Raw genomic sequence first — 21,335 nt, forward strand, 5'->3', positions numbered from 1 at the left:
AGGGAAATCGATAACTTCAAAGCCATCGCCTCATGCCTTCCACTACTTGTACTTGTAGGTGAGGACTAATCACTAAGCAGGTGTGGGCTCGAGGACAGTTAATTACAACAATGATTCCCACCAGTGAGACGCCGCCATGGCAACATCAACTGGGCTCGGGATGTTTTTGAGGGGATTGAAAAACTGCTCCTTGGCCCGGCGCACTGCAGTAAGGAACCAGCTGTAGACCTTTTGCCTCATTGTGCATAGTGGGCATTGACTGGTTTTTCCACTACAGTTATGGCCCTCTTTGATGCCTTGGACCTCCCGAACGTGATTGTCCTTTGACTTGCTTTGAGAATAGTGCAGAATGTTCCATGTCTTACTAGGGCCACAGTACTAAGAAGACGAACAATACTCCAGTCTCTGACTTTACATTCTAATTTAAACATTTAAATCGCGAGACACCTATCAGAACGCCCGAAGCGGAAAAACGAACCATGCCCCTTACACACAATACCAGAAAGCGAACATTGAAGCAAGCACCCGCGTCGTCACCCGGGACTCACCGGTACCGATATCATGACGGGGCCAGCCGAAGGTGACGACGCAGGAGGCGAGAAAGAGTACATGTACATGTTCGAGACCGACGGCCGGCGGTTCCTCTTCATCCGCAACATTGGGTATGGGGCAGAGTCTGTGGCCCAGCTGGTCAAGGATGTCAAAACGGACATGAACCTGGTACGCAAGGTAGCTCACCAGCGTAGACTTCGCTTGGGTCGTTCCAACGTGGGCGAAACGCGGAGGCAATTGAAGAAGCCGAACGAGATTCGGATAGTGGACGCCATTAGGAAGACCTTCAAGGCCCCTGAGGTGGGCTTCCCATGCTACATTGTTGATTGTTACGGGCATGAGTACATCGAATCCAAGCACCAAGACCTAGTAGGCCGGTCCATGTACCACTCCGTCTCGTATTGGAAGCTCTGTAACGGGGGTAGCCTCAAAAGGCGGTGGGAGAGACCGGCAATCGATACCCAATGCATACCGACGTCAATCTTTGCGCGTATGATTCGGCAGGTCCTCAGCACATTTCACTGGATGTACACGGCTGGCCCCGACCCACTCTACCACCGCGACGCTCACGCAGGTAACATCTGGATCAACTGGCGGCGGGATACTATCCTGCCTGACTTTTACGTGGGCGACTTCGGCAGCGCCCGTTTCGCTCACGACGCACCGGATACTTGGGATGTCGCCGAAAGGTCAACCCATAGCCCTGAACCGGTGTACGACTTGAACCAGTTATATGATAACTTCTACTCCATTCTCATCGCACAGGGCGACCACTTCGGGCACGGCCATCCGGGCCGGAAAGCATTGCGTAAGCTCTGTGATGGCATATCTAAGGTAGTCTTTCTATGGAAGAGTACCGGCGACAAGGAAACACCGCCAGACCTAAGGCCTCTTATCAGATGGGCGCAAAGCCTGGAGGAGAAGTACGGCAAAGGAGGTGAGGAAGACGAGACAGGATCAGGACGGTACATGGATTTCATCGCTGAGTCACGCAACATAGCCCTCAAGGTGGAGCGCGAGAACGCTTTGGTTGTTGTGACGGCGAATATCGAGAATGCACTGAATCCGACCGTCATGGACATGTCAATCAGAATGAAACAACAGATTCATGGACCGTGGATGCTTGTGACGGTGGACGGGTACTGGGCCGAGGGCGGGCCGGTAACGCACCACAGGCCGAACGGAAGTGTGCATAACCCGGACGGGAAAGAAGACCTGTCGGTCACGAAAAGGCGTTCAGTGCTGAACATGGCATTAGACGTATCATCTGCGAGTGATGATCCCTCACCGCAACCGGCCTTCTCTTTCCCGGGAGGGGACGCCAACCGTTCTACCACGGCGGTCGACACAGAATCACCTCCATCCACCCCAGAGGTCGCGCCGGAGGCCACTTGGCAGCCGGGGGAACACGACCCTGAGATGTTTGAGAAAATTGGTCTGGGTCACCTGTTGAGATCCGATACCGCCGCTCCGGCAGATATTAACTGGCAGGAAGTCAGATCATATGTCGGTAAAGCTCTGAAAATAGCTGGTGGCAAGATCCGCAGCACGCTAACGCCCCTTGAAAACAAAGCAAAACATTGGCACGCTTTGCTCCACGGCTCCAAATGCGAGTGCGCCGACGCGGTCTGGATGGCTGACATGGAGAACGAGTTGAAGCAGGCGAGGATGGCGAGGGTTGTTGGGGAAATGCACCTGGCTGCTTTTGACTTTTCTGAGCATGATAGCTATTGAACGCGGCCAAAGGGCAGATGGGGGGCGTCAAGTCTTCCCTTTCATAGTGCCATGAAGTTTGTCGAAGGCTTGTTTTAATAGCCCCCGTGGTCGGGTAAAATTCATTCCCAGTAAATATATATAAAACAATAGTCGAATTAGATGCTCTGAGACCTAAACTAACATGAATGCTCGCTCTCCGTGATCCCCTACATTAAACAAAAGAACCCCTTTGCCACGTTGTGGCCCTTGCCCAGACGGCCATTACCATGCAGTGTGACCCCCATCAATAACGAGATTACTCCCCGTCATAAAGCTGCTCGCGCCGCTCAACAAGAACAACACGGCCCCCTTGAACTCGGTCGTCTCGGCCAGCCTCCCCATCATGTTCTCCCCCTCCCACGTCTCCCTCAGCCCAGGCACCTCCTCAAAGTTCTTCAACACCATCGGCGTCAAGATATGCCCCGGACTAATACAATTCACCCGAATCCCCCCGGCCCCATCCTCCCTCACCGGACTCCACTCCATCGCCAAATTCCGCGCCAACTGAATAACCGCCGCCTTACTCGAGTTATACACGGGGCTCAACAGCCCCTTATTCGCCACCATGCCCGACATGCTCGCCACCAAACAAATACTCCCCCGCGTCTTGTACCGAAACATCTGCCGCGCGGCGGACTGCGCCGTCATGAACACGCCCGTGTAGTTGACGTCCAGCATGCGCGCGACGTCGTCGGGCGTGTAGTCGAGCGCCTCGGTCACCTGCTGCACGCCCGCCGCCGCCACCGCGCCGTCCAACCGCCCGTTCTCGGCCGCGATCGCGCCGATCAGCTCGTCCAGGCGGGTCGTGTCGGCGACGTTTTGTTGCCGGTAGTGCAGCGAGCCGCCCTGGGAGGGGACCACCCGCGCGATGGCCTCCGCCCATTGCTCGTCGGGCTCGGGCGCGCGGTCGAGGGCGTAGACTGGGGTGTGTTTTAGCTTAGTGGTTGTAGGTGTGTGTAATTGGCCGTTGGCTTACCTTTGCCGCCTGCCTCGACCAGCGCCTCGGCCATGGTTAGACCCAGCCCCTGAGCACCACCGGTCACGACAAACACTTTGCCTGCTACGTTAAAGTCGGCGAACCCCTTCTTGCCAACGTTTTCGTCTATCGCGGGTTTGTTGCCTACGTTTGGGTGTGAACGTGGCTCCGGGCTTGTGGTGTCCGTGGGCCACACTTGTTGTTCTTTGCGCGGGGTGTGCATGGTTCTCGTGGCTGCGAATCTAGCGAGGGGGTTTAAGTTGGTGGTTGTTTGAGGGATGCGAGTGCCCAAGCGCTGTCGCGTTGCGAGACGCAGGGCTCTGGCCGCGGTGTTCATTTGATATAAATTAACACGGGCTGCGGGGAACAGCAGAGGTCGGTCGAAAGAGAACAATGTGACAATGTCCGGGGGAACAAACTGGCTCGGGTTCGAGTGCCGGCTTTATACAACCAGTTTCACTGATGGTGTTCTTCCAGAAACCTGTATACGACTGGTGTCAGAGGAGGAAGTGCTCCGAATGCGTCGTCGTTGACGCTCAGTGGGGGATGATCCTCACGTCATCCAAGGAATCGCGGGGCCAATTGTGATCTCGACGGCCAGCCGTCTCGGCGGGGAGAAAGGGGTATTCGACCCCGAGTCTACTCCGGTCTTCTAAAACGCGGGACCGTGTTGTGGCTCGAGAATCGTCTCTAGAAAATATAAAAATTGATTTTTTATCACTCTTGGAGCTTTTGTGATACCCAGATATCTCCTTTCCTTTCTTTTACTCTCACGGATTGTCACTCTCTCCCGTCTCTTTCACGGCGTTGAGGGGTTGCATCCCGGGGCGGACGGGGATGCCGATCCTGGCCCACATCCGGCCCGGCGCCCGGAGTCATGACGTATAGAAGCAAAAGAAACCAACTTTAGGCTCAGAAGGATGATGCGTGCATAAAGAATGCTACACGTTATCTGGAAACTTCCTTGCATCACTGGCAGGTTCTTGGAACGCCGATCAGGTCCCTAGATCCCTGACCCGTTGCGTTTCGTCAACACCAAGGCGCAGAATCATGAACATGATCGGTAAGGCCTGGTACCGTTTCCGAGCCGCCAAAGCCGTCTAACCCACCCCTTAATAGTGGTACACGTCTAGGTGAAACTGGGCATCTTGAGGCGCGGTTCGAGTAGAAACTTGGCGCGTTCAAGGCGTGACGACCTGCACGTGAAGACTAGTAAATACTCGTGGCCGTCGGGCAAGGCGCCAAGCGGCCACAGACGTTCCCATTCTAGCCACGCAAGGGCGGCGAACGGCTCCTCGTGGTCGACGAAAAAGTTGGAATCGACACCGGAATGAAGGCCAGTGTGTACGTCGGCGGGCACGAAAAGCTTGCCGCGCAGCTCTGCTTCCCTGATATGGGCGATCGGAGATGCGGTCATAATCGCTACTTGTTCTGGAGCAGACGGGTGGCGGAAGTGTGGGAAAGAGGTGTCTAACAGTGGCATCAGAAGGGTGCGACTCGGCGATACCGCCACGGTTACTATTTGCATGTCCATTCACTTACCCGCGCAAGCCTTAGACATGGCCATGCACGCGGCCGGATGTGCGCTAATGATGCCAAAGATCTCGTCCTCGGTCTTGCGGACCTTCTCGATAATGCGGGTCGCGAGGCGGCGTTGTCTGTGGTCGCGATGGACGACGAGCTGGGTGACCCAGCACACCTGCATGTTCTTGTAATCCCAGCGGCAGGCGAATGCATGGCCAGCGAGGGTGCCATCGACGGTGGCGCTTACGTAGGAGCAGCGGGCGCCCTCTGGCAAACACTGGCTCCGAAGCTGCGAGGCACTCATCCTGATACGAGTCCCTGGTTCTGATGTTAGCAACCCAGGAGAGCAGAAAGCTGGGGAAGTGATACCTGGCTTTCCGCTCTTGCGGTTGGGAGGGTGGACGCCCCAAATTCCGTACTGCTCGCTGAAGAGGCGGGCTGCATCGTCCAACATGGCATCCGTGATGTCCTCGGACCGGAACTCGGTGAAGATGTCGACCGTCATCTTGGGACTTGGGAGAAATTCAACAATAGGAGAGAAAGTGACAGTAGGTGACTGGTTAGCCGCTTTCGTCACAACAGAATAAAAAGAGTGAAGGGCCGACTAAAATTGTGGTAGCGGCAAGATTATGGTATGTTCCGAGGTGTGAGAACAATGAAGACAGCAGACAGTAGCCCTACCCTAGCCCTATCCTAACCCAACCGAAGGGGATTGTGCTAGAGCATTGTGGCGACATCCGGGGTCATCTGTCATCACCGTATGCTATGTATAATAATGTAATGGTCACCATCTGAAGTCGAACTCGCGGTCTGTGCGTTGCCATCACTCCTATGGAAGCACCTACGGCAGTGTTTGCGGTTTGTCTGTGCCCGGGGGGAGCTGAAAGGGACGTGTGCAAGGCGTGCGCAATGATTGGTGTGGGCTGTTTGTCCTCGGGAAAGCAGGGTCCTGTCTGGCCAAAAGAAAGCCAAGTCGAAGGGAAAGCAAGAAATCAAGAAAGGAAATCGAGTAAAATACATAGAATAAAAAGAATCAAGTGAAATAAAAGTAAACGGAGAGATGACACCTTCTTTAGGTTTCCGGGTAGGTTTTGTTTTGTTCCCACAGTCGACGATTGGTCACCATCGACACTTGGAGCCCTGTATTTTTTGTCCAGATTGGGGGGGAGGGGGGGGGGGAGGTGCCAGGCAAGGTCTGCTCAGCCCCCCGCTTAGTTCCGTTGGCCGCAACTGTTGCCAGTGCTTTCAACAATATCTGCCACATTTGCGGACACGTCAAGCCGTCGCCCGTACGCCTTTCGGAGAACTTCCTGGTAATATGACGACTTGTGCGCATCACGAATGCAACGACCCTCCGGTTCAGCCAAGCATTTGCTGTCAAAAACGTAAGTAGCTAGGTACCTAAGGAAGGAGATGATCCAGTCTTCTCGCCATACGGAGCCTGCACAATCACTCTAACAGCGGGACGAGTACTGACATGAGAATAGACACTTGCACAGCAACCGGGCCGGCGGGTCAACAATGCCATGGAACAGTGATATGGGATGGTGCGGAGGCATGCCGAGCCCGTAAGTGTGATTCTGGAGGATGTAGATAAGTCTCGACCTAAAGGTACCACGTAATGGGTGTTCTTACTGATCAACAATCCAGATATCTGCGAGAAGATTTGGCTTTGCCCATATAAGAAAGTACCTGATGCACTGTTCTGTCGACATCGTAAGCGTGAACACTTGAATTCAACGTCTGGACACGCTAATACGGGGGATGATAGACAATACCAACCCCCCGCTTCTTAATAGCGCTTGTTGTGTTATTCTATGACCAGGTCGTGACTCGTGACTGCATGGTTCGATACGAGCGGGTGTTGTTATTTATCAGGAACCACCAGGGGAAGATCAGGGATTCCGGCAGGGTTCCTGTCCGCCGTCTAATCCAGGTTGTCAAACTCGTGATGTTTATTCTAGGGAAGACAATGACAAGCGTGAAGCTCGTTCGGTTGAGTAGATTCAACATGCATCCGACTACCTTGTTTAACCAATAGTTACAAGGGATTAGGTACATGATCAAGCACGATGCCAACACTTCTTGACAAACCGCGAGGGGACTCAAGACGGATTCGAGGAACTGGGCAACCAGGAAGTACCTGTGATTATTCCGTTGATGCATACCTACCTAGGTACGCACCTTCCACGGCCGAAAACCATCCTCATTGGGTATCCTCGCATATGAGGTAACGGCCCCACCATCTTCCGCACAGCTGTCAGCTCCCGTGGCTCCCCCTTCTCTCCTGCCACGAACAACAGTTTGGTACACACGGCAGTCAACCGCTACCTCCCCGACTGGAATCATTGCGGCTGGGCGGATAACGGTCAGTTGCAACCATCAACATGGTCTTTCAAGGGCACTTGAAAGTACCTCCCCACCTACTTACCCACTAACTCCCGGTCGGTCTCAGAGCAACCCCGCACCGCTTCCCATTATACTGCGTAAAGACGACGACGACTAGATATTCACAAAACAAAACATCCACGATGCCGTCGCCGGGCTACACAGCCAAAGAGAAGGAGTGGCTCAAGCGCCACTGGGACGGCGAATTTAAGTTCCTCGCCTCCTATGGCCTGAGCATCTACGACGAGGATGACCGTGAAGAGGGCCGAAGGATCGCGAGGGCCATGATTGCGCATGATGAAGGTGAGGGTGTCGACGCGTCAACCTGAGAGGTATCTCAGTTAGGTCTGACCGGGTGGTCGAATGCGCCTCGGGGCTAATATGCTGAGATAAGACGAGGTGGACTGTGGGGCTAGCTTGCGTCTTGGTCAGAATTCCCTTCTCGTTCTGATGTCATGAACCTGGCAGCGGGCTATAATTAAAACAATCCAAGAAAAGCAGCGGGGAAATATATGGAAGTTCTCTGCATCAGAGTCAGCACCGCTACAAAGGCTCAAGGATCAGCTCGAGAATAGCCGTCCGGCCATTCCTGGCGGCCCACAAGAGGGCCGTTCATGTCGGTAATTATGATCCTTTGCATTGGCGTTACAACCGAGCGTCCCTAACATCAGCTTAACAAGCTCATAGAAGTCGCGGCTTGTGGATGTGCACAATAAACCTCTTCTAGGGGGGAATTGTATTATTCACGGTTTCCTGTCCCTCGGCCGGAGCTGCGATGTTTACTCCAACATCCCCACATGCATGCACCACTCCATGTTTCGTGTCGGCATGACTCACAACTTATCCCTGATTATAAAAGGAGACTCCCATCCACCCTCATACCAATGCAACCCTTAACAACATTCGTGTCTAAGTAACCCACCGCCATGTCCAAACCAACCGTCCTCGTCACCGGCTCAGCCGGCCACCTCGGCAAAGCCCTGATGCTCGCCCTGCCCGACCTCGGCTACAGCCCGATCGGCATCGACCTCAACGCCGGCCCAACGACCACGCACACGGGTTCCATCACCGACACCGCCTTCCTCACCACCATCTTCACCACCCACCAGCCCGCCCACGTCATCCACGCCGCAACGCTGCACAAACCGCACATCGACTCCCACACCAAAAACGACTTCATCCAGACCAACATCGCCGGCACCCTCGCCCTCCTCGAAGCCGCCACCACCACCCCCGCAGCAGGAGTAGGAGCAGGAGCAGGAGCAGGAGCAGGAGCAGGATCAACCGTAAAATCCTTCATCTTCATCTCCACCACCTCCACCTTCGGCGCCGCCCTCTCCCCATCCCGCGGCTCCCCCGCAGCCTGGATCACCGAATCCGTCACGCCCCTCCCCAAGAACATCTACGGCGCCACCAAGACCGCCGCTGAAGACATCTGCCAGCTCATCCACCGGCAAACCAACCTCCCCATTCTCATCTTGCGGACAAGCCGCTTCTTCCCCGAAGAGGACGACGACGGTGCGCGGCGCGAAGCGGTCGCCGGCGGGGGGGACAACCTGAAGGTGCTGGAGCTGGCGTACCGGCGGGTGGATATCGCGGATGTGGTGGGCGCGTGCGTGTGTGCGATGAGGAAGGGGGCGGCCGCTGCCGCGGGGGAAGCAGGCGGGGTGGGGTGGGGGAAGTATATCGTTAGCGCGCCGACGCCGTTTGGGCGGGATGAGGAGACGCTGAGGGGGTTGGATGGGGATGCGGAGGGGGTGTTTCGGCGGGTGGTGCCCGGGGTGGCGGAGGTTTTTGAGCGGAAGGGGTGGTCGTTTCTGGGGAGGGTGGATCGGGTGTATGATTCGGGACGGGCGGTGCGGGAGTTGGGGTGGAGGCCGAAGTATACGTTTGAGAAGGCGGTTGAGAGGGTGGCGAGGGGGGGGTGGTGGGGGAGTGAGCTGGCGTTGAAGGTGGGCAGGTTGGGATATCATGCTGTTTCGACGGGGGTTTATACCACACGGGAGGAGAAGGGTGTATCGTCATCTTCGTGATTAATTCTCGCCAGCAAGCAAGCTAATCTCACCAACGCCATCCCGGCAACCACTGATTCGAACGCGTGGTAATCTTGAACCGCGAGACATGTCTGCCGAGAGATGTATATCGAGACGAGCTAAGATAGTCACGTTCGCCTATGGAAGAAAATGGACTCGAGGAGGTGGCGTCCCGAACGGTGAATGAGCAGAGGAAAATCTAACGTTATGCCGTGCATGGAGCCGAAGAAAGTACCGCTGTGACTACCTAGTCTAGGCCTAATTCTGTCGTCGAGGCAAGTTTGGCTCCGGTAACAAGACGGCCCAGATAGGGTACAGCACAACACCCCCGTTCACACCGTCTACTGTTCAAGGCCGCTTCCGGCTAATGGTTTCTGGCATTGATACAGGTTAGTGGGCTACTACCTTCCGCTCTCCTCTGCCAATATCCCACCCCTGACAAGCCGCTCGGTGTCAGAACCAAACACTCCCTTTCCATGAACCCAAACGGCTGCTCACAGCCAACGCAATCCCGATTTACCTCTTTAACTCCGTACCCATTTACCCATTACTCTCAGACGGGCCCAAAGATCCTACCGACGGTCAGCCAAATCCACCCCCAATCCTCGGATCAGTACTTACGTCTCCATGATAATCCCCGTGATCTGATACGGGCAGGCATTCGACGCAGGGCGGCGGTCCTCAAAGTAGCCGTACCCCTTAGCAGCGCACTCGCGGGGGATGCGGATGGAGGCGCCGCGGTTAGCCACGCCGTAGGTGAACTGGTCGATGGACCCCGTCTCGTGGCGGCCGGTCAGGCGCTTCTCGTTGTCGTCGCCGTACACGGCGATGTGCTCCGTGTGGCGGGTGCCGAGCTTCTCGATGGCGGCCTCGATGTGCGCCATGCCGCCTTCCTCGCGCATCGAATTCGTCGAGAAGTTGCTGTGCAGCCCCGCGCCGTTCCAGTCGCCGGGGATCGGCTTCGGGTGCAGCGAGACCTTGACGCCGAAGTCCTCAGCGATGCGGTGAAGCAGGAAGCGGGCGAGCCAGAGTTGATCGCCCACTAGATAAGTTAGGAGGATGTCGTCAGGAGGGTGTGGTGAAAGGGGCGTAGCTTACTCTCGATGCCGACACATGGGCCGACTTGGAACTCCCACTGGGCGGCTACAGGACGTCAGTACATTCCAGAGTCAAATACCCGGGTGGCTAGCGGATCAACAACATACGCATCACCTAAGGAGACCAGTTAGCAACCATCCCGCTCGACCAACATCCTTCCGGAGCGACCAACCTCAGCATTGGTCCCCGAGACCTTGATCCCAGCGTACAGACACGCGCGGTAGTGCGCCTCGACAATATCGCGCTGCACGACCTTGCCGGCGCCGACACCGCAGTAATACGGGCCCTGAGGAGCCGGGAACCCGTTCTGGGGCCTAACCATCCACCAGACACACCCGATCAGCCATGTTCATCATCATCACCACAACCACCACCACCAACATCACCACCAGTCAGAAAATACGCACCAACCAAACGGCCACCCATTCATATCCAACAGCGTGTACTCCTGCTCCAGCCCGAACCAGGGCTCGTGCGCGGCGTGCGCCGCCATCAGCTTGGCCGTCTCGTGGCGGTGGTTGTACTTGTTCGGGGTGCCGTCGGCGTCCCAGCACTCGGCCAGCACCAGGATGTTGTTGCCCAGCCGCAGCGGGTCCGGGTACACGGCCACCGGCCGCAGGTACACGTCCGAGTTGTCGCCGGGCGCCTGCCCCGTCGAGGAGCCGTCGAAGTTCCAGATGGGCAGCTCTTCGGGCTGGTAGGGCTTGTCGGGGAGGGTCTGGAGGTTTTGGGGGAGGCTGGGTTAGTTGGGGTTGGGAGGCGGGTGTGGGTTCGGGGTGTGATGGGGGTGGGCTTTGCGTACCCTCGACTTGGAACGGGTGCCGCCCTCGGCGTCGATCCTGGAAGATGGATTAGTTTTAGAAAATGCCTTTGTTGTACGGCATCGTGCTAATGCCACGCACAGTCCCTGCTTTGCGTGTCTTCCCCGCCCCTGGCATCGAGAGCTAACTCACCATATGTACTCGGCAATGATGGTGCCCTTCTGATCGAGGGAGAAGTATTTCTGAAGCTGCTCCATGGTTCGTATGAGCCAACCGTTACTGTTTCTCTTGTTTGGTAGAGTGGTTTCTCACAGTCCCGGCTTGGGATACGTGGAGCGGGGAGGTTGCCTGTTGGAGGTCCGTCAGTCGCTATCGTCACCACCATCTTGCTAAACATGGGATGACGGGCCCCGTTGGGTCTGGCGCGTCTGGGGGGCGGGTGCCGTACCATGATTTCGATTCAACTCCGTCTCCAACGGTGATAGCAAACTTAGGATGAGCGATAGTTCTAAGGATTAAGGTAGGGAAAGAGGCGAGTCAACGGGTTTTACAACATTCCAAATTCCAACCCCTCCGGATGCGGGAATCGTGCGTCTTAAAAAGATGCAACCGATAACACGGGCGTTGGCATGCGCGCTCCTCCCGCGGTGCAGGCATGGCATGATAAACGAATACAGGGCTTATCTTTCCCGCTGTTGGGACGAACACCAGACGCCCATGCCGCCAGACGAGAAAAAAGCCGCCGCCACGCAAGCGGCCGGAATGGTCTTGCGGTGAATGGTGCTGTGCCCGACCGCTCCTTCACCAAGCCACCTTGGATGGTGTCCCGAGATAAGAACGAGTCTCGGTGGGCATGGATCCTGCATTCCCCCTTGCCGCGGGGGAAGACATGTTATCGCCGTCAGCTGATTGGTTGGATTTCGGATTTTCTTACAACTCCTGCGACGTCATTGGACCAGGGAGAGATGGACCTCGGGGAGTCTGGGCTCACTCCGGCTCAGTGGCTCACAAGTCTCCGCCCTCTCCACAAGCTCACAAGGTCTGTTGAACCCGAGCACCTGGGAAAATGGACCAAGGGGCAGGCAGGTCAGCGGGTTCGGCGGGGTGTCACGAGACTGCATGGCTCCCCAAATAGTCCCAGACAAGCAGGCAGTGCTCTTATCTGGGGAGTCTGCCAAGCGGTGGGAGTGAGGGAAAAGCGTGGGCGGCAGAACAATGAGCGACATAAAGGAACGAGGATGGGATGAACACTCGTTGACTAACACCAAGACAATCAATGTTGGCAAATTTTGAAAAAGAAACTATCTCCCCACGCTTCTGGTTTTCTATTACCTCGTGACCACAACCGCTAAACCAACACCTACCTTAATTATCCGCTTAAAATTCCAAGACGGCAACCCTCGCCGAGTCACGCGAAGTCACGAACAGCCTCTGTCTCGCCTGGGGTACACATACAAGGACTTGATGGGTTGATTCCTGTCGTGCCTTGCCGAATCCGCCCCAACGACGGCCGCATTTGCTCGTTCTCTTAGTAAACACTCTTAGTCTTGAGCGACATGTGCACCCCATCAAAATGCCTCGCGGCGATCACCACCTGACTTGATACCTATCAATACACCAAGGCGGGCCGACCCCCGTCGGTCTCGGCTCCGTTACTTTGGATCTCGTGGGTTCGCATATAGCCGACTTGGACTTTTCTGGTTGGGGACTCGACAATTCCGACCGGGATACTGCCCTTTCGCCGCCCCTAGTTGGCGTCGAAACGGACCAGACTCTCGCGAATTGTCTTCCCGAATTCTTTCCAGCGTCCATATCCCTTCCACCTCTTGTCAGCGAAAATGCCCAGGACCTTGGCAGAACTGGTATAAATCCGCCCAAACGGAGTCCACTCGTCGAAGATGATGGGTAACGTTGTTGGCACGCCTCCCCCCTCGCCTTCTCAAAGTCGAACTCCTCGCCTAGCGTCTTGCTGGCCTTCGTGATCGCTTGGTCCCGCATCATGTCGTCCCGGTCCCGGTAACATCCCCGCGCCAGGACACGCTCGTTGGAGATCCTCTCGTCGAAAATATCTGCAAGTTGCAGCAGGGCCGCGTCCCCGACATCGACGTGCCGATCTGGCACCTCCTTCAACATGCACCCAAGTGAAAACCACTGAGCTGTGGAAGCCAAACTTACGAGCTTGCGTGGGACCAGCGCCCCCCATCTCCAAAGGAGCGCGGCCGCCATTGTTACACATGTCTTCGGCCACGAACGTGTCCCCCTCATTGACAAACGGCACCATCGCCGTGAGCGAGCTCGTGTAAACGAATGCCCCGACTGATACCTCGTGCGCTGCGGACTCCAGCATGGAGATGACGGCTTGGTCTGTGAGGTTCCGGGGCTCCGTTGGCGGCTTGTTGGGTCCGGGAAGGGTTGCCGCGTGGACGACGGCGTGTACGTCCTTGACTGTCTTTCGGTAAACCGACTGGTTGGAGCACTGGGAGCTGATTTCGACGCGTTCGAAGGCGCCGAGGCGGATGAATTGCGTGGACAACTTGTCGGGCCAACATGCTGGCTGCCCGGATGTTACCGTCGTCCGAACCCGGGCACCGCACTCGAGAAGTTGCTTGATGATTTGCCATTGAACTGGGTCGGTTGCGCACCATCGGTCACCAAGACGAGCTTGTTGGGAAGGTGTTCAGAAACAGTGAGTGCCATAACGAGATTTGGTCGATGGTGAGCGGGCGTGTGCCGATATAAAGATGAGAGGACTAAGTGAACCTAGCGTTCCTTTACGGCGAAAGTAATGATTGCCGTTGTCGAAGGCGTTAATTGAACTATTTCAATAACACCCTATAGTCGACGAATAAAAGACAAACATGTGCTGCTGGTGGAAGTTCCGAGCACCAGTACAACAGGGATATTGATAGCTCTGAAGAAACACTCGAGCATTCGCCTTTGCCAGCAGATAGCCTAATGGGCTGCACTGACATGGCCGGCTCCAAGCTGTTTACCTACCTGCGTAATACTCCATAGAACCATGACGTGCTGCTGCCTACAATTTCAGACGAGGATACCCCGCATTCTTTTCCTTCGGGCGGATCCATGTCTTCTCAATTACCTGGACACCAGGAGTCAAGCACCTCATAGACAAAAAAAAGCCGAACTCCAAGTGCAGATGTCGACAATGGAAACTTCGAGTCCTCGGCTGTAAAAACAAAACGAAAGCCATGATCCCGAAGCCTAAGGAAAGTGGATTTACTGGGTTTACTTGTGTTTTACCCTCTTTCCTTTTTATTTCATTTCTTTTTCTTAGCTTCTTTTTATTTGTTCTTCTTGCTTGATTGCTTGCTTTCCTTTCGTGTTTGTTTTCCTTTTCCTTTTCTTTTTCTTCTTTTTTCGGAAACTAGCAGATTCGGACAATCCCGTCGGGCGCGCATCACAGTTTCGAGATGGCTCACCAGGAGCGACGATGTCGTCGCACGGAAGCGTCGAGTTTCTTCGGACAATCGGGCATCTCGAACCTCAGCGATCGAATTGTGGCACCGCCCCGTCCGCTGCCTTTAGTCACCTTCCCCAGCGCGTCGGATCGTGACTCGGACCGAGTCAAGCGGCAGTTTGGAGCCGACTTTGAGCAGAAGGCGTGGGAGTTGATGTCACAAACTAAGGCGGGGGTCGCTAAGTCGGCTGTCCAGGTGGACCTCGTGGCACGCATGTTTCGCGACGATCCGCACGACATTCAACCAACTGTCCTCATCATCGTGGATGTCGAGTGGACTGCGGAGTTGAGACACATTTTGGAGCCGGTTGTGGATAGGCTGAAGCGATACATCGGTATGTGTTTTTGTCTCTCTCTTCCCACCTAGCGGATGTGAAGCAAGCGGACCTGACTGTTTCTTAGATCAACGTATCGCGGATGCGCCTTTAGCAGGCTCTATAGACGTCTGTGTGGAGATGGTGTCGAAAGCCTTAGTCTTACCCAAGTACCTCACCGTCATCCATCCAAAGGAGCAGGGGTTCCGTCAACTGATCGATGCTTGGCCGCGCATCCAGAACGGGATCCTTGACATTCTAGAGAGCTTCGATTCGACGGCCGGCCACATGACGGCCATTTCTCTCTTCAGACTTGGTTTTGACATTGAGGGCAGCCAGAACCCAAAAACAATCTACGTCAGTGTCGACTACGACTCACCAGCGTCGAGTTGGGTCCCGGCATTGGGTACCATGCAGGAATACGCAGACACGTTCAAGATGGACCTCAAGGTTCACATGGAACATAACCTGGTGGGGTACTATACCGACTTTCCTTTGGTGCCATCGGAACTCACGGCCGGTGAGCTGCTGACTAGAAGGAATGACTTCAACTATGATCTTCTGGGCCTATACAGCAAGCAAGTCAAGGCCGGGTCCGACATCAGCGCCGGCTACTACATCACCCGCAACGACAACAAGCTCAGCAGTCCCATGATTGGCACTCTTGGCTGTTGGGTCCAGATCAAAGTCAAGGGCAAGGGCTGGAATACAATGGGCCTCACTTGCTACCACGTCCTCAGGGCCTGCCTTGAGGGCTACACGATTGGTGTTGCCCGGACACAGATTCCAGGTCACTCGGAAGAGGTGGACCGCGGATGCATGAGCAAGCCCGTCAAGGACTCAAACTGCTGGACGGCGGACATCAAGGGATTTATGCCGAGGGATATGCCGACCATCGAGATGGTGGAGCATCCCCCACGCACCAAACACAACATCAATATCACCACCAAGCAAGAGCGTATCAAAAGACTCAACGAGTCTCATCTCCCCGCTAAAGTAGCAGAAGCAGAGCTGAAAGAGGTGCTCGACTTCTTTAACAACGACCATCAGTATTTCGGCAAGCCGTTCTTCGCTTCGGGCTATTTGCGGCGTACCAAGACCAATGGTCGACTGGATTGGGCCTTAATCCGGCCATTTGATGACAGCCGAGTGGGAGGCAACGGTCTTCCAAGCATCCAGGAGTGGCGATCGAAAGGTTACCTAGAGCACCAGATGCCTCTGAACACGGACGGTTTTGTTCTGGAACCCCAGGGCATCTCCATTCATGATTGCGTCAAAGACGTTACCGTCGTTCGAGACAAGGTGTCTGGATACAAGATGGGAGCGTCTACGAGATGCACCGCGGGTGAGTTGTCATCGGTCAAGACGAATTGCACTATCGCCGAGGAGAAGTACATGGTCGGCCGGAGCAAGAAGGATCACATGTCCACCGAGTTCGTATTTGCGCCCACACAGCTAGATCCCACGATCAGATTTAGCAATCGCGGAGATTCTGGTGCCGTCGTGTTCGACACGTTCGGAAGGGTCATGGGGCTGCTTTTTACTGGAGAGCGACCCCACCAATGTGAGGCCGGATATAGCTTGGTGACGCCCATTGAGGACGTATTTGCCGACATCAAGGACTTTAGTCGCGGACAGATTGAGGATATCCGTCTCCTTGGCGGGGAGGGAGAAGATGCCGCGCTGGCCTCCACTTAGAGTGCCTTTCTCTTTCCTTGGGTGGTGTAAATACCTAGGTGGTAATTCTATTTGTTGGACGGGACATGTTGTCCGACTGCAACAGCGCTGCATGGCATGTGTGTGTACAAGTGTGAATTAGTGGTGCCCGTATATTACAACCAGAGCAACTTCAGGGGGTTGTAAAAGAGGAGAGCCCCTATCTCGGCCAAAGCTTTCCCTATTTCGGCGATTGTCTTCCTAGAATTTAGTCCAGATCCCAAGTTGTGCGAGATGTGCGAGCATCAACGGAAAGCTGACAGCATACCACAACACACCACAGCCCCCAGCAAGCCTCTACTTTCCTAACGTCGAGCACCGCCGTTCTCGTCCTCACTTCAATCTCGTGGTCGCGTCTGCAGACGCTCTCGACTAGCATAGGTAGAATCCTGTTCGCTGCCCACATACGCACGCAAACCTCAGACAATATGTAGTATGTACACAACTGAGCTGGCTCTCATACTTTAAGCGCCACCGTCGCCTTCACGTTGTCGTAAGTAGGACTCCCCAAAGTAAAGTTGTGGCTTGGGTCTGGTGGAATGCACTTTCTCTTCGCGAGCGTTGGTTGGTTACCCTCATGGATGCCCAACGAGTAGCTGCCAATCAGCCGGCCACAGCACTCAGCTTCTGCACAACCACGCAGCCCGCTGATTACCCCTTCACCATCTCCTCCTTTCCCCGGCATTTTCGGCCAAGCTATGCGCGGAAAACGGTTCAAAAAATCGCTTCAGGACGGGTGGGCGCGCGTGCGTCGTGCAGTGTCGCCTGCCCCGTCCCGCACATCATCTACTACCGGTAATTACGTTGAGACGGAGCTCCCGAGTCGGCAATCTCGAAAGTCATACGAATCCCCAGAATCGGCCTGTCCCAACACGCAAGCGCCGTATAATGATGCTGCAAATTCGTGTACCGATCTCGATCCTTCCCACCCCAATACGACGGCGGTGCGAGCCATCACGGGGGAAACCAAAGAGGCTGAAGCGTCAGCCACGGCATTGCACGTTCCATATCTAGCCCTGCCTGACGAGCTACCCGCCAGAGAGACATTGGTACCCGAACCCGAAGGGCAATCCTCCCCTGCCCTTTCCGTGTCCCAGACTCTCTGGAATGCCGCGTACGACAGCCTTGAGGAAGACGCAGAAACCACAGAGCTGGTCAACTCCTATGTTAGGACCTTGATGAAAGTGTCGGGCGTCGATCCTGCCACCGATCTGTCGGCCGAACTTAAAGACACGACCCAGCGACAGATGCACATGAGGGATCTGGTGGAGAAAGGCCAGGCGAAGATTGCTACGCCGGCGAGGGTTACCGAGACAGCGGGCGACGTGGCCCAGTTTATTCTCACAGTCAAGCCGATCATTGATGCAGCCATCCAGAATATCCCGCAGGCTGCACTACCCTGGGCTGGCGTATGTGTCGGATTGCAGGCAAGTCAACCCCCTTTATAAGGCCAAGCTCCATCCACTAATATCCGTCTAGATCCTCCAGAATCCTGCGAAAGCGACTAGGTCCAACCTTGCCGGCATCGTGCACGTTGTCTCCCGGATGGATTGGTATTGCGCCCTGTCCGAACATCTCTTGAAGAAGGATCACATCGACCAGTCCCTCGAATCGATCCCGCCCCAGCTGGAAACGAGAGTCATCGAGCTCTACAAGGCTCTCCTCCTGTACCAGATGAGAAGCGTCTGCTCCTACTACCGACACCAGGGCCTTGTCTTTCTCCGCGCTCTTGCGAATTGGGACGACTGGGACGGCTACTTGAATGCTGTTCAAGACGCGGAAAAATACCTTCTTGACGACTGGGGCCAGCTCGACAAAATCATAGCGGGGACCCTCCGGCGTGAACTCAACGACCGTGCCAAACGAATGGAGAATCTCCTGGAAACCATCAGTCAAGACATTCGAGACTTCATCGCCTTGCAAAAGGAAATGCGGAGGGATGGCGAGGACACAAAATGCCTCCAACAGCTCTTCGTGGTAGACCCGCAAGACGATATGGAGAAGATTGAGCAAAAGAAGGATGTCTTGTTGCATGAGGCCTACAAATGGATCCTCGACACGGAGGCCTACGCAGCATTCACGAATTGGAACCAGGATGGCTGTGCCCCATCGTCGTGTCGGCTGTTATGGGTTAAGGGTCATGCCGGAACAGGGAAGACGATGCTCTTGATGGGCATCATCCTCCATCTCTCGAGTCAATCTGCCAAACTTGCCCCCTCCATCTCACACTTTTTCTGTCAGGGCACAGAGCAAACTCTGAACAGCGCAATGGCCACCCTGAGATCTCTGATCTGGCTGCTGCTTGTTCAGCAACCGCATCTTATCTCGTACCTACGATCCAAGTACAAGAACGCAGGCCCTTCCGCTTTTCAAGGCGACAGTGCATTTATTGCCCTATCCGGTGTGTTCAAGAGTATGCTGAAGGACCCCAATCTGTCACCCGTGTACTTCATTGTCGATGCTCTGGATGAGTGCGAAGAGGGCTTACCGGCCCTCATCGGGCTAATTTCGGATTCCCTGGCTATCACTAAAAAGGTGAAGTGGCTGGTCTCGAGTCGCCCAATCGTTGAACTCCAGACTCCGGGCACCGCTGGTGCCTTGGTCGAGCTAGACACTCAAAAGCTGGAAAAGCCCGTCAACGCATACATCGACTACAAGCTCTCCGCCTTCCGCGGTCAACCCGGATACACCGAACAGGTTTTGGACGCATTGTCAGTTGAGGTTCCTAAGCGGGCCGAGAATACCTTCCTTTGGGTATGGTTCTTCTTCAAAGAGCTTGGGAAGACAAATCGGCGTGGCAAGCTGTTGTTGAATGGAAAGGACGCTTTGCCGACTGTCAAGAAGTTCCCTTCTGGCCTGTCGAATCTGTATGACCGCATCATGGACACGATTGCTGCCGAAGCGGGATACCCGCAATATTGCAAGGACGCCCTGGCAGCTGTCGTTCTTGCACTCCGCCCTCTCACCCTCTCCGAGCTTGCTGTACTCGCTGGTTGTCCGTCCGATATGCCTCGGACGGTTGTTGAAGATTGCGGCTCGTTTCTCACGGTCAAGGGCGAGACAGTCTATCTGATCCATCAGTCGGCCAAAGACTATCTCTCCGAGAACTACTCGTCCAAACTTCAGCCAGGCGGTGTTGCCCAAGGGCACGCCAACATCGGCAGGCGTTCGATCACGGCAATGTCCTCGACCCTGAAGCGGAACATCTACAACCTCGACTTCAAAGTTCGATCACATAATATAAAACCCCCCTCAGCCAGACCCGCTAGCCCCGATACGATACTCCTGTCTCTTCTGGGCCGACCATCTCCTGGACAGTGACAGTGTCGAGCACAAAACAGAGCTGTTGGATGATAACATAGTGTTTCAGTTTCTAACGGAGCGGTTCCTGCACTGGCTTGAGGGTATCTCTCTTGTAGGGAAACTCCCATCCGGGTTTCGATCGCTCCTGAATCTCCGGGATATCGCCCAGGTATGTTCTAGATGGTTTTCGCTATATCCTTCGCTAACCGTCTCAAGCAATCGGATGCGAGTTCTCGACTTTCTAGATTTCTGAAAGATGCGGTGAGATTCGTCGAGAGTCATTGGGCAACTTTGCAGAGCATTCCCCTACAGATATATGGCATGGCCCTCGTGTTTAGTCCAGCGATGAGCGACGTCAAATGCACGCAATGGAAAGAAAGGCTGCCGTTTATCGAAACGATTGTGGGCATTGAAGACTACTGGCACGCAGACACGGAACCGTTCGAGGGCCATAGCGGCCCGGTCCGGGTCGTCGCTTTCTCGCCGGACGGCAAGACCCTCGCGACAGCTTCAGAAACCCCGGATTATACACTCCGGCTCTGGGATGTAGCGACGGGTAAATGCCGGCAGATGCTCGAGGGGCATCGCGATAGTGTTCAGGTTGTCGCCTTCGCGCCGGACGGCAAGATGCTTGCGTCCGGTTCGGTCGATCATACAGTCCGGCTTTGGGATGTAGCAACGGGCGTACACCGGTACACGCTTGAGGGGCATAGCGACTCGGTCACGATAGTCGCCTTCTCTCCGAATAGCAAGCTACTCGCATGGACTTCGGAGGATTGTATACTCCAGCTCTGCGATGTAACAACAGGTATATGCCGGCAGACGCTTACGGGTCATAGCGACCAGGTTCAGGTAGTTGCCTTCGCGCCAGATGGCAAGACACTTGCGTCAGGTTCGGTCGATTGTACAATTCGGCTCTGGGATGTACCGACGGGTATATGCTGGCAGACGCTCGAGGGGCACAGCAATCGAGTCCAGGTAGTTGCCTTTTCGTCAGATGGCAAGACACTTGCGTCAGGTTCGGTCGATTGTACAATTCGGCTCTGGGATGTACCGACGGGCATATGCCGGCAGACGCTCGAGGGGGGGGACAACCAAGTCCAGCTGCTCGCCTTCTCGCCCGATGGCAAGCTGCTTGCGTCAGCTAGGTCCGAGAATCTGGTCCAGCTCTGGGATCTACCAACGGGCGTTCTTCAGGGGATGGCCCGGAACTTCAACGCAATTTCGCAGCTGAGTTTCTCAGAAGACAACCAATATCTGAAGACGAATCGTGGGTTGATTAGAATCCCCCCGAATCCTGTCTTTTCCGGTTACAGGCGTCTAGATTATGCTCTGCTTATTGATGAGACTCTGGGGGTACTAATGGACGGGAAGTGTGTTTTGCACCTTCCCCGCGATGTCAAAACGATTGCTACGGCCCTGTACGAGACTACAGTC

At 55.1% G+C, this 21,335-nt stretch overlaps 10 protein-coding genes across 10 annotated transcripts; 5 read left to right on the forward strand and 5 right to left on the reverse strand.

Annotated features, from left to right (window-relative positions):
• Positions 1-561: 561 nt before the first annotated feature.
• Positions 562-2,348, forward strand: B0H64DRAFT_472030 (uncharacterized protein; the record flags this gene model as incomplete). Its single annotated transcript, XM_062807914.1, has 1 exon — positions 562-2,348. One exon carries the CDS (start codon positions 562-564, stop codon positions 2,284-2,286), a length of 1,725 nt encoding a protein of 574 aa, XP_062662318.1. The 3' UTR covers positions 2,287-2,348.
• A 7-nt stretch (positions 2,349-2,355) lies between these two features.
• On the reverse strand, positions 2,356-4,053 carry B0H64DRAFT_386245 (uncharacterized protein). The gene is made up of 2 exons (XM_062803126.1): positions 3,284-4,053; positions 2,356-3,227 (listed from the first exon to the last, which is right to left on the reverse strand). Exons 1-2 carry the CDS (start codon positions 3,618-3,620, stop codon positions 2,530-2,532), a joined length of 1,035 nt encoding a protein of 344 aa, XP_062662319.1. The 5' UTR covers positions 3,621-4,053; the 3' UTR covers positions 2,356-2,529.
• On the reverse strand, positions 4,054-5,803 carry B0H64DRAFT_386252 (uncharacterized protein). Its single transcript, XM_062803127.1, has 4 exons — positions 5,177-5,803; positions 4,826-5,125; positions 4,403-4,753; positions 4,054-4,346 (listed from the first exon to the last, which is right to left on the reverse strand). Exons 1-3 carry the CDS (start codon positions 5,310-5,312, stop codon positions 4,413-4,415), a joined length of 777 nt encoding a protein of 258 aa, XP_062662320.1. The 5' UTR covers positions 5,313-5,803; the 3' UTR covers positions 4,054-4,346; positions 4,403-4,412.
• A 775-nt stretch (positions 5,804-6,578) lies between these two features.
• On the reverse strand, positions 6,579-7,117 carry B0H64DRAFT_82797 (uncharacterized protein). Its single transcript, XM_062808839.1, has one exon. The coding sequence runs from the start codon at positions 6,971-6,973 to the stop codon at positions 6,623-6,625; it is 351 nt and encodes a 116-aa protein (XP_062662321.1). The 5' UTR covers positions 6,974-7,117; the 3' UTR covers positions 6,579-6,622.
• Positions 7,118-7,338: 221 nt separating this feature from the next.
• B0H64DRAFT_439248 (uncharacterized protein) lies at positions 7,339-7,611 on the forward strand (the record flags this gene model as incomplete). The annotated part of the gene is made up of 2 exons (XM_062806412.1): positions 7,339-7,498; positions 7,595-7,611. The coding sequence occupies 2 exons, from the start codon at positions 7,339-7,341 to the stop codon at positions 7,609-7,611; spliced, it is 177 nt and encodes a 58-aa protein (XP_062662322.1).
• Positions 7,612-8,121: 510 nt separating this feature from the next.
• Positions 8,122-9,228, forward strand: B0H64DRAFT_371242 (NAD dependent epimerase/dehydratase family protein; the record flags this gene model as incomplete). The annotated part of the gene is made up of 1 exon (XM_062802137.1): positions 8,122-9,228. The coding sequence occupies one exon, from the start codon at positions 8,122-8,124 to the stop codon at positions 9,226-9,228; it is 1,107 nt and encodes a 368-aa protein (XP_062662323.1).
• A 553-nt stretch (positions 9,229-9,781) lies between these two features.
• B0H64DRAFT_439250 (glutamine synthetase) lies at positions 9,782-11,344 on the reverse strand (the record flags this gene model as incomplete). Its single annotated transcript, XM_062806413.1, has 8 exons — positions 9,782-9,800; positions 9,850-10,270; positions 10,327-10,371; positions 10,434-10,440; positions 10,499-10,640; positions 10,734-11,044; positions 11,129-11,165; positions 11,280-11,344. 8 exons carry the CDS (start codon positions 11,342-11,344, stop codon positions 9,782-9,784), a joined length of 1,047 nt encoding a protein of 348 aa, XP_062662324.1.
• Positions 11,345-12,834: 1,490 nt separating this feature from the next.
• Positions 12,835-13,784, reverse strand: B0H64DRAFT_439251 (uncharacterized protein; the record flags this gene model as incomplete). The annotated part of the gene is made up of 4 exons (XM_062806414.1): positions 12,835-12,946; positions 13,009-13,201; positions 13,263-13,620; positions 13,677-13,784. The coding sequence occupies 4 exons, from the start codon at positions 13,782-13,784 to the stop codon at positions 12,835-12,837; spliced, it is 771 nt and encodes a 256-aa protein (XP_062662325.1).
• Positions 13,785-14,408: 624 nt separating this feature from the next.
• Positions 14,409-16,935, forward strand: B0H64DRAFT_82952 (uncharacterized protein). The gene is made up of 2 exons (XM_062808840.1): positions 14,409-14,900; positions 14,968-16,935. Exons 1-2 carry the CDS (start codon positions 14,519-14,521, stop codon positions 16,575-16,577), a joined length of 1,992 nt encoding a protein of 663 aa, XP_062662326.1. The 5' UTR covers positions 14,409-14,518; the 3' UTR covers positions 16,578-16,935.
• Positions 16,936-17,023: 88 nt separating this feature from the next.
• On the forward strand, positions 17,024-21,222 carry B0H64DRAFT_371246 (uncharacterized protein; the record flags this gene model as incomplete). The annotated part of the gene is made up of 7 exons (XM_062802138.1): positions 17,024-17,028; positions 17,065-17,088; positions 17,239-18,004; positions 18,075-19,820; positions 19,852-20,067; positions 20,211-21,168; positions 21,215-21,222. 7 exons carry the CDS (start codon positions 17,024-17,026, stop codon positions 21,220-21,222), a joined length of 3,723 nt encoding a protein of 1,240 aa, XP_062662327.1.
• Between the last annotated feature and the right edge of the window lie 113 nt (positions 21,223-21,335).

The sequence above is a fragment of the Chaetomium fimeti genome (genome assembly GCF_033439085.1).
Source record: "Chaetomium fimeti strain CBS 168.71 chromosome Unknown B0H64scaffold_2, whole genome shotgun sequence".
Taxonomy (NCBI): Eukaryota; Fungi; Ascomycota; class Sordariomycetes; order Sordariales; family Chaetomiaceae; genus Chaetomium; species Chaetomium fimeti.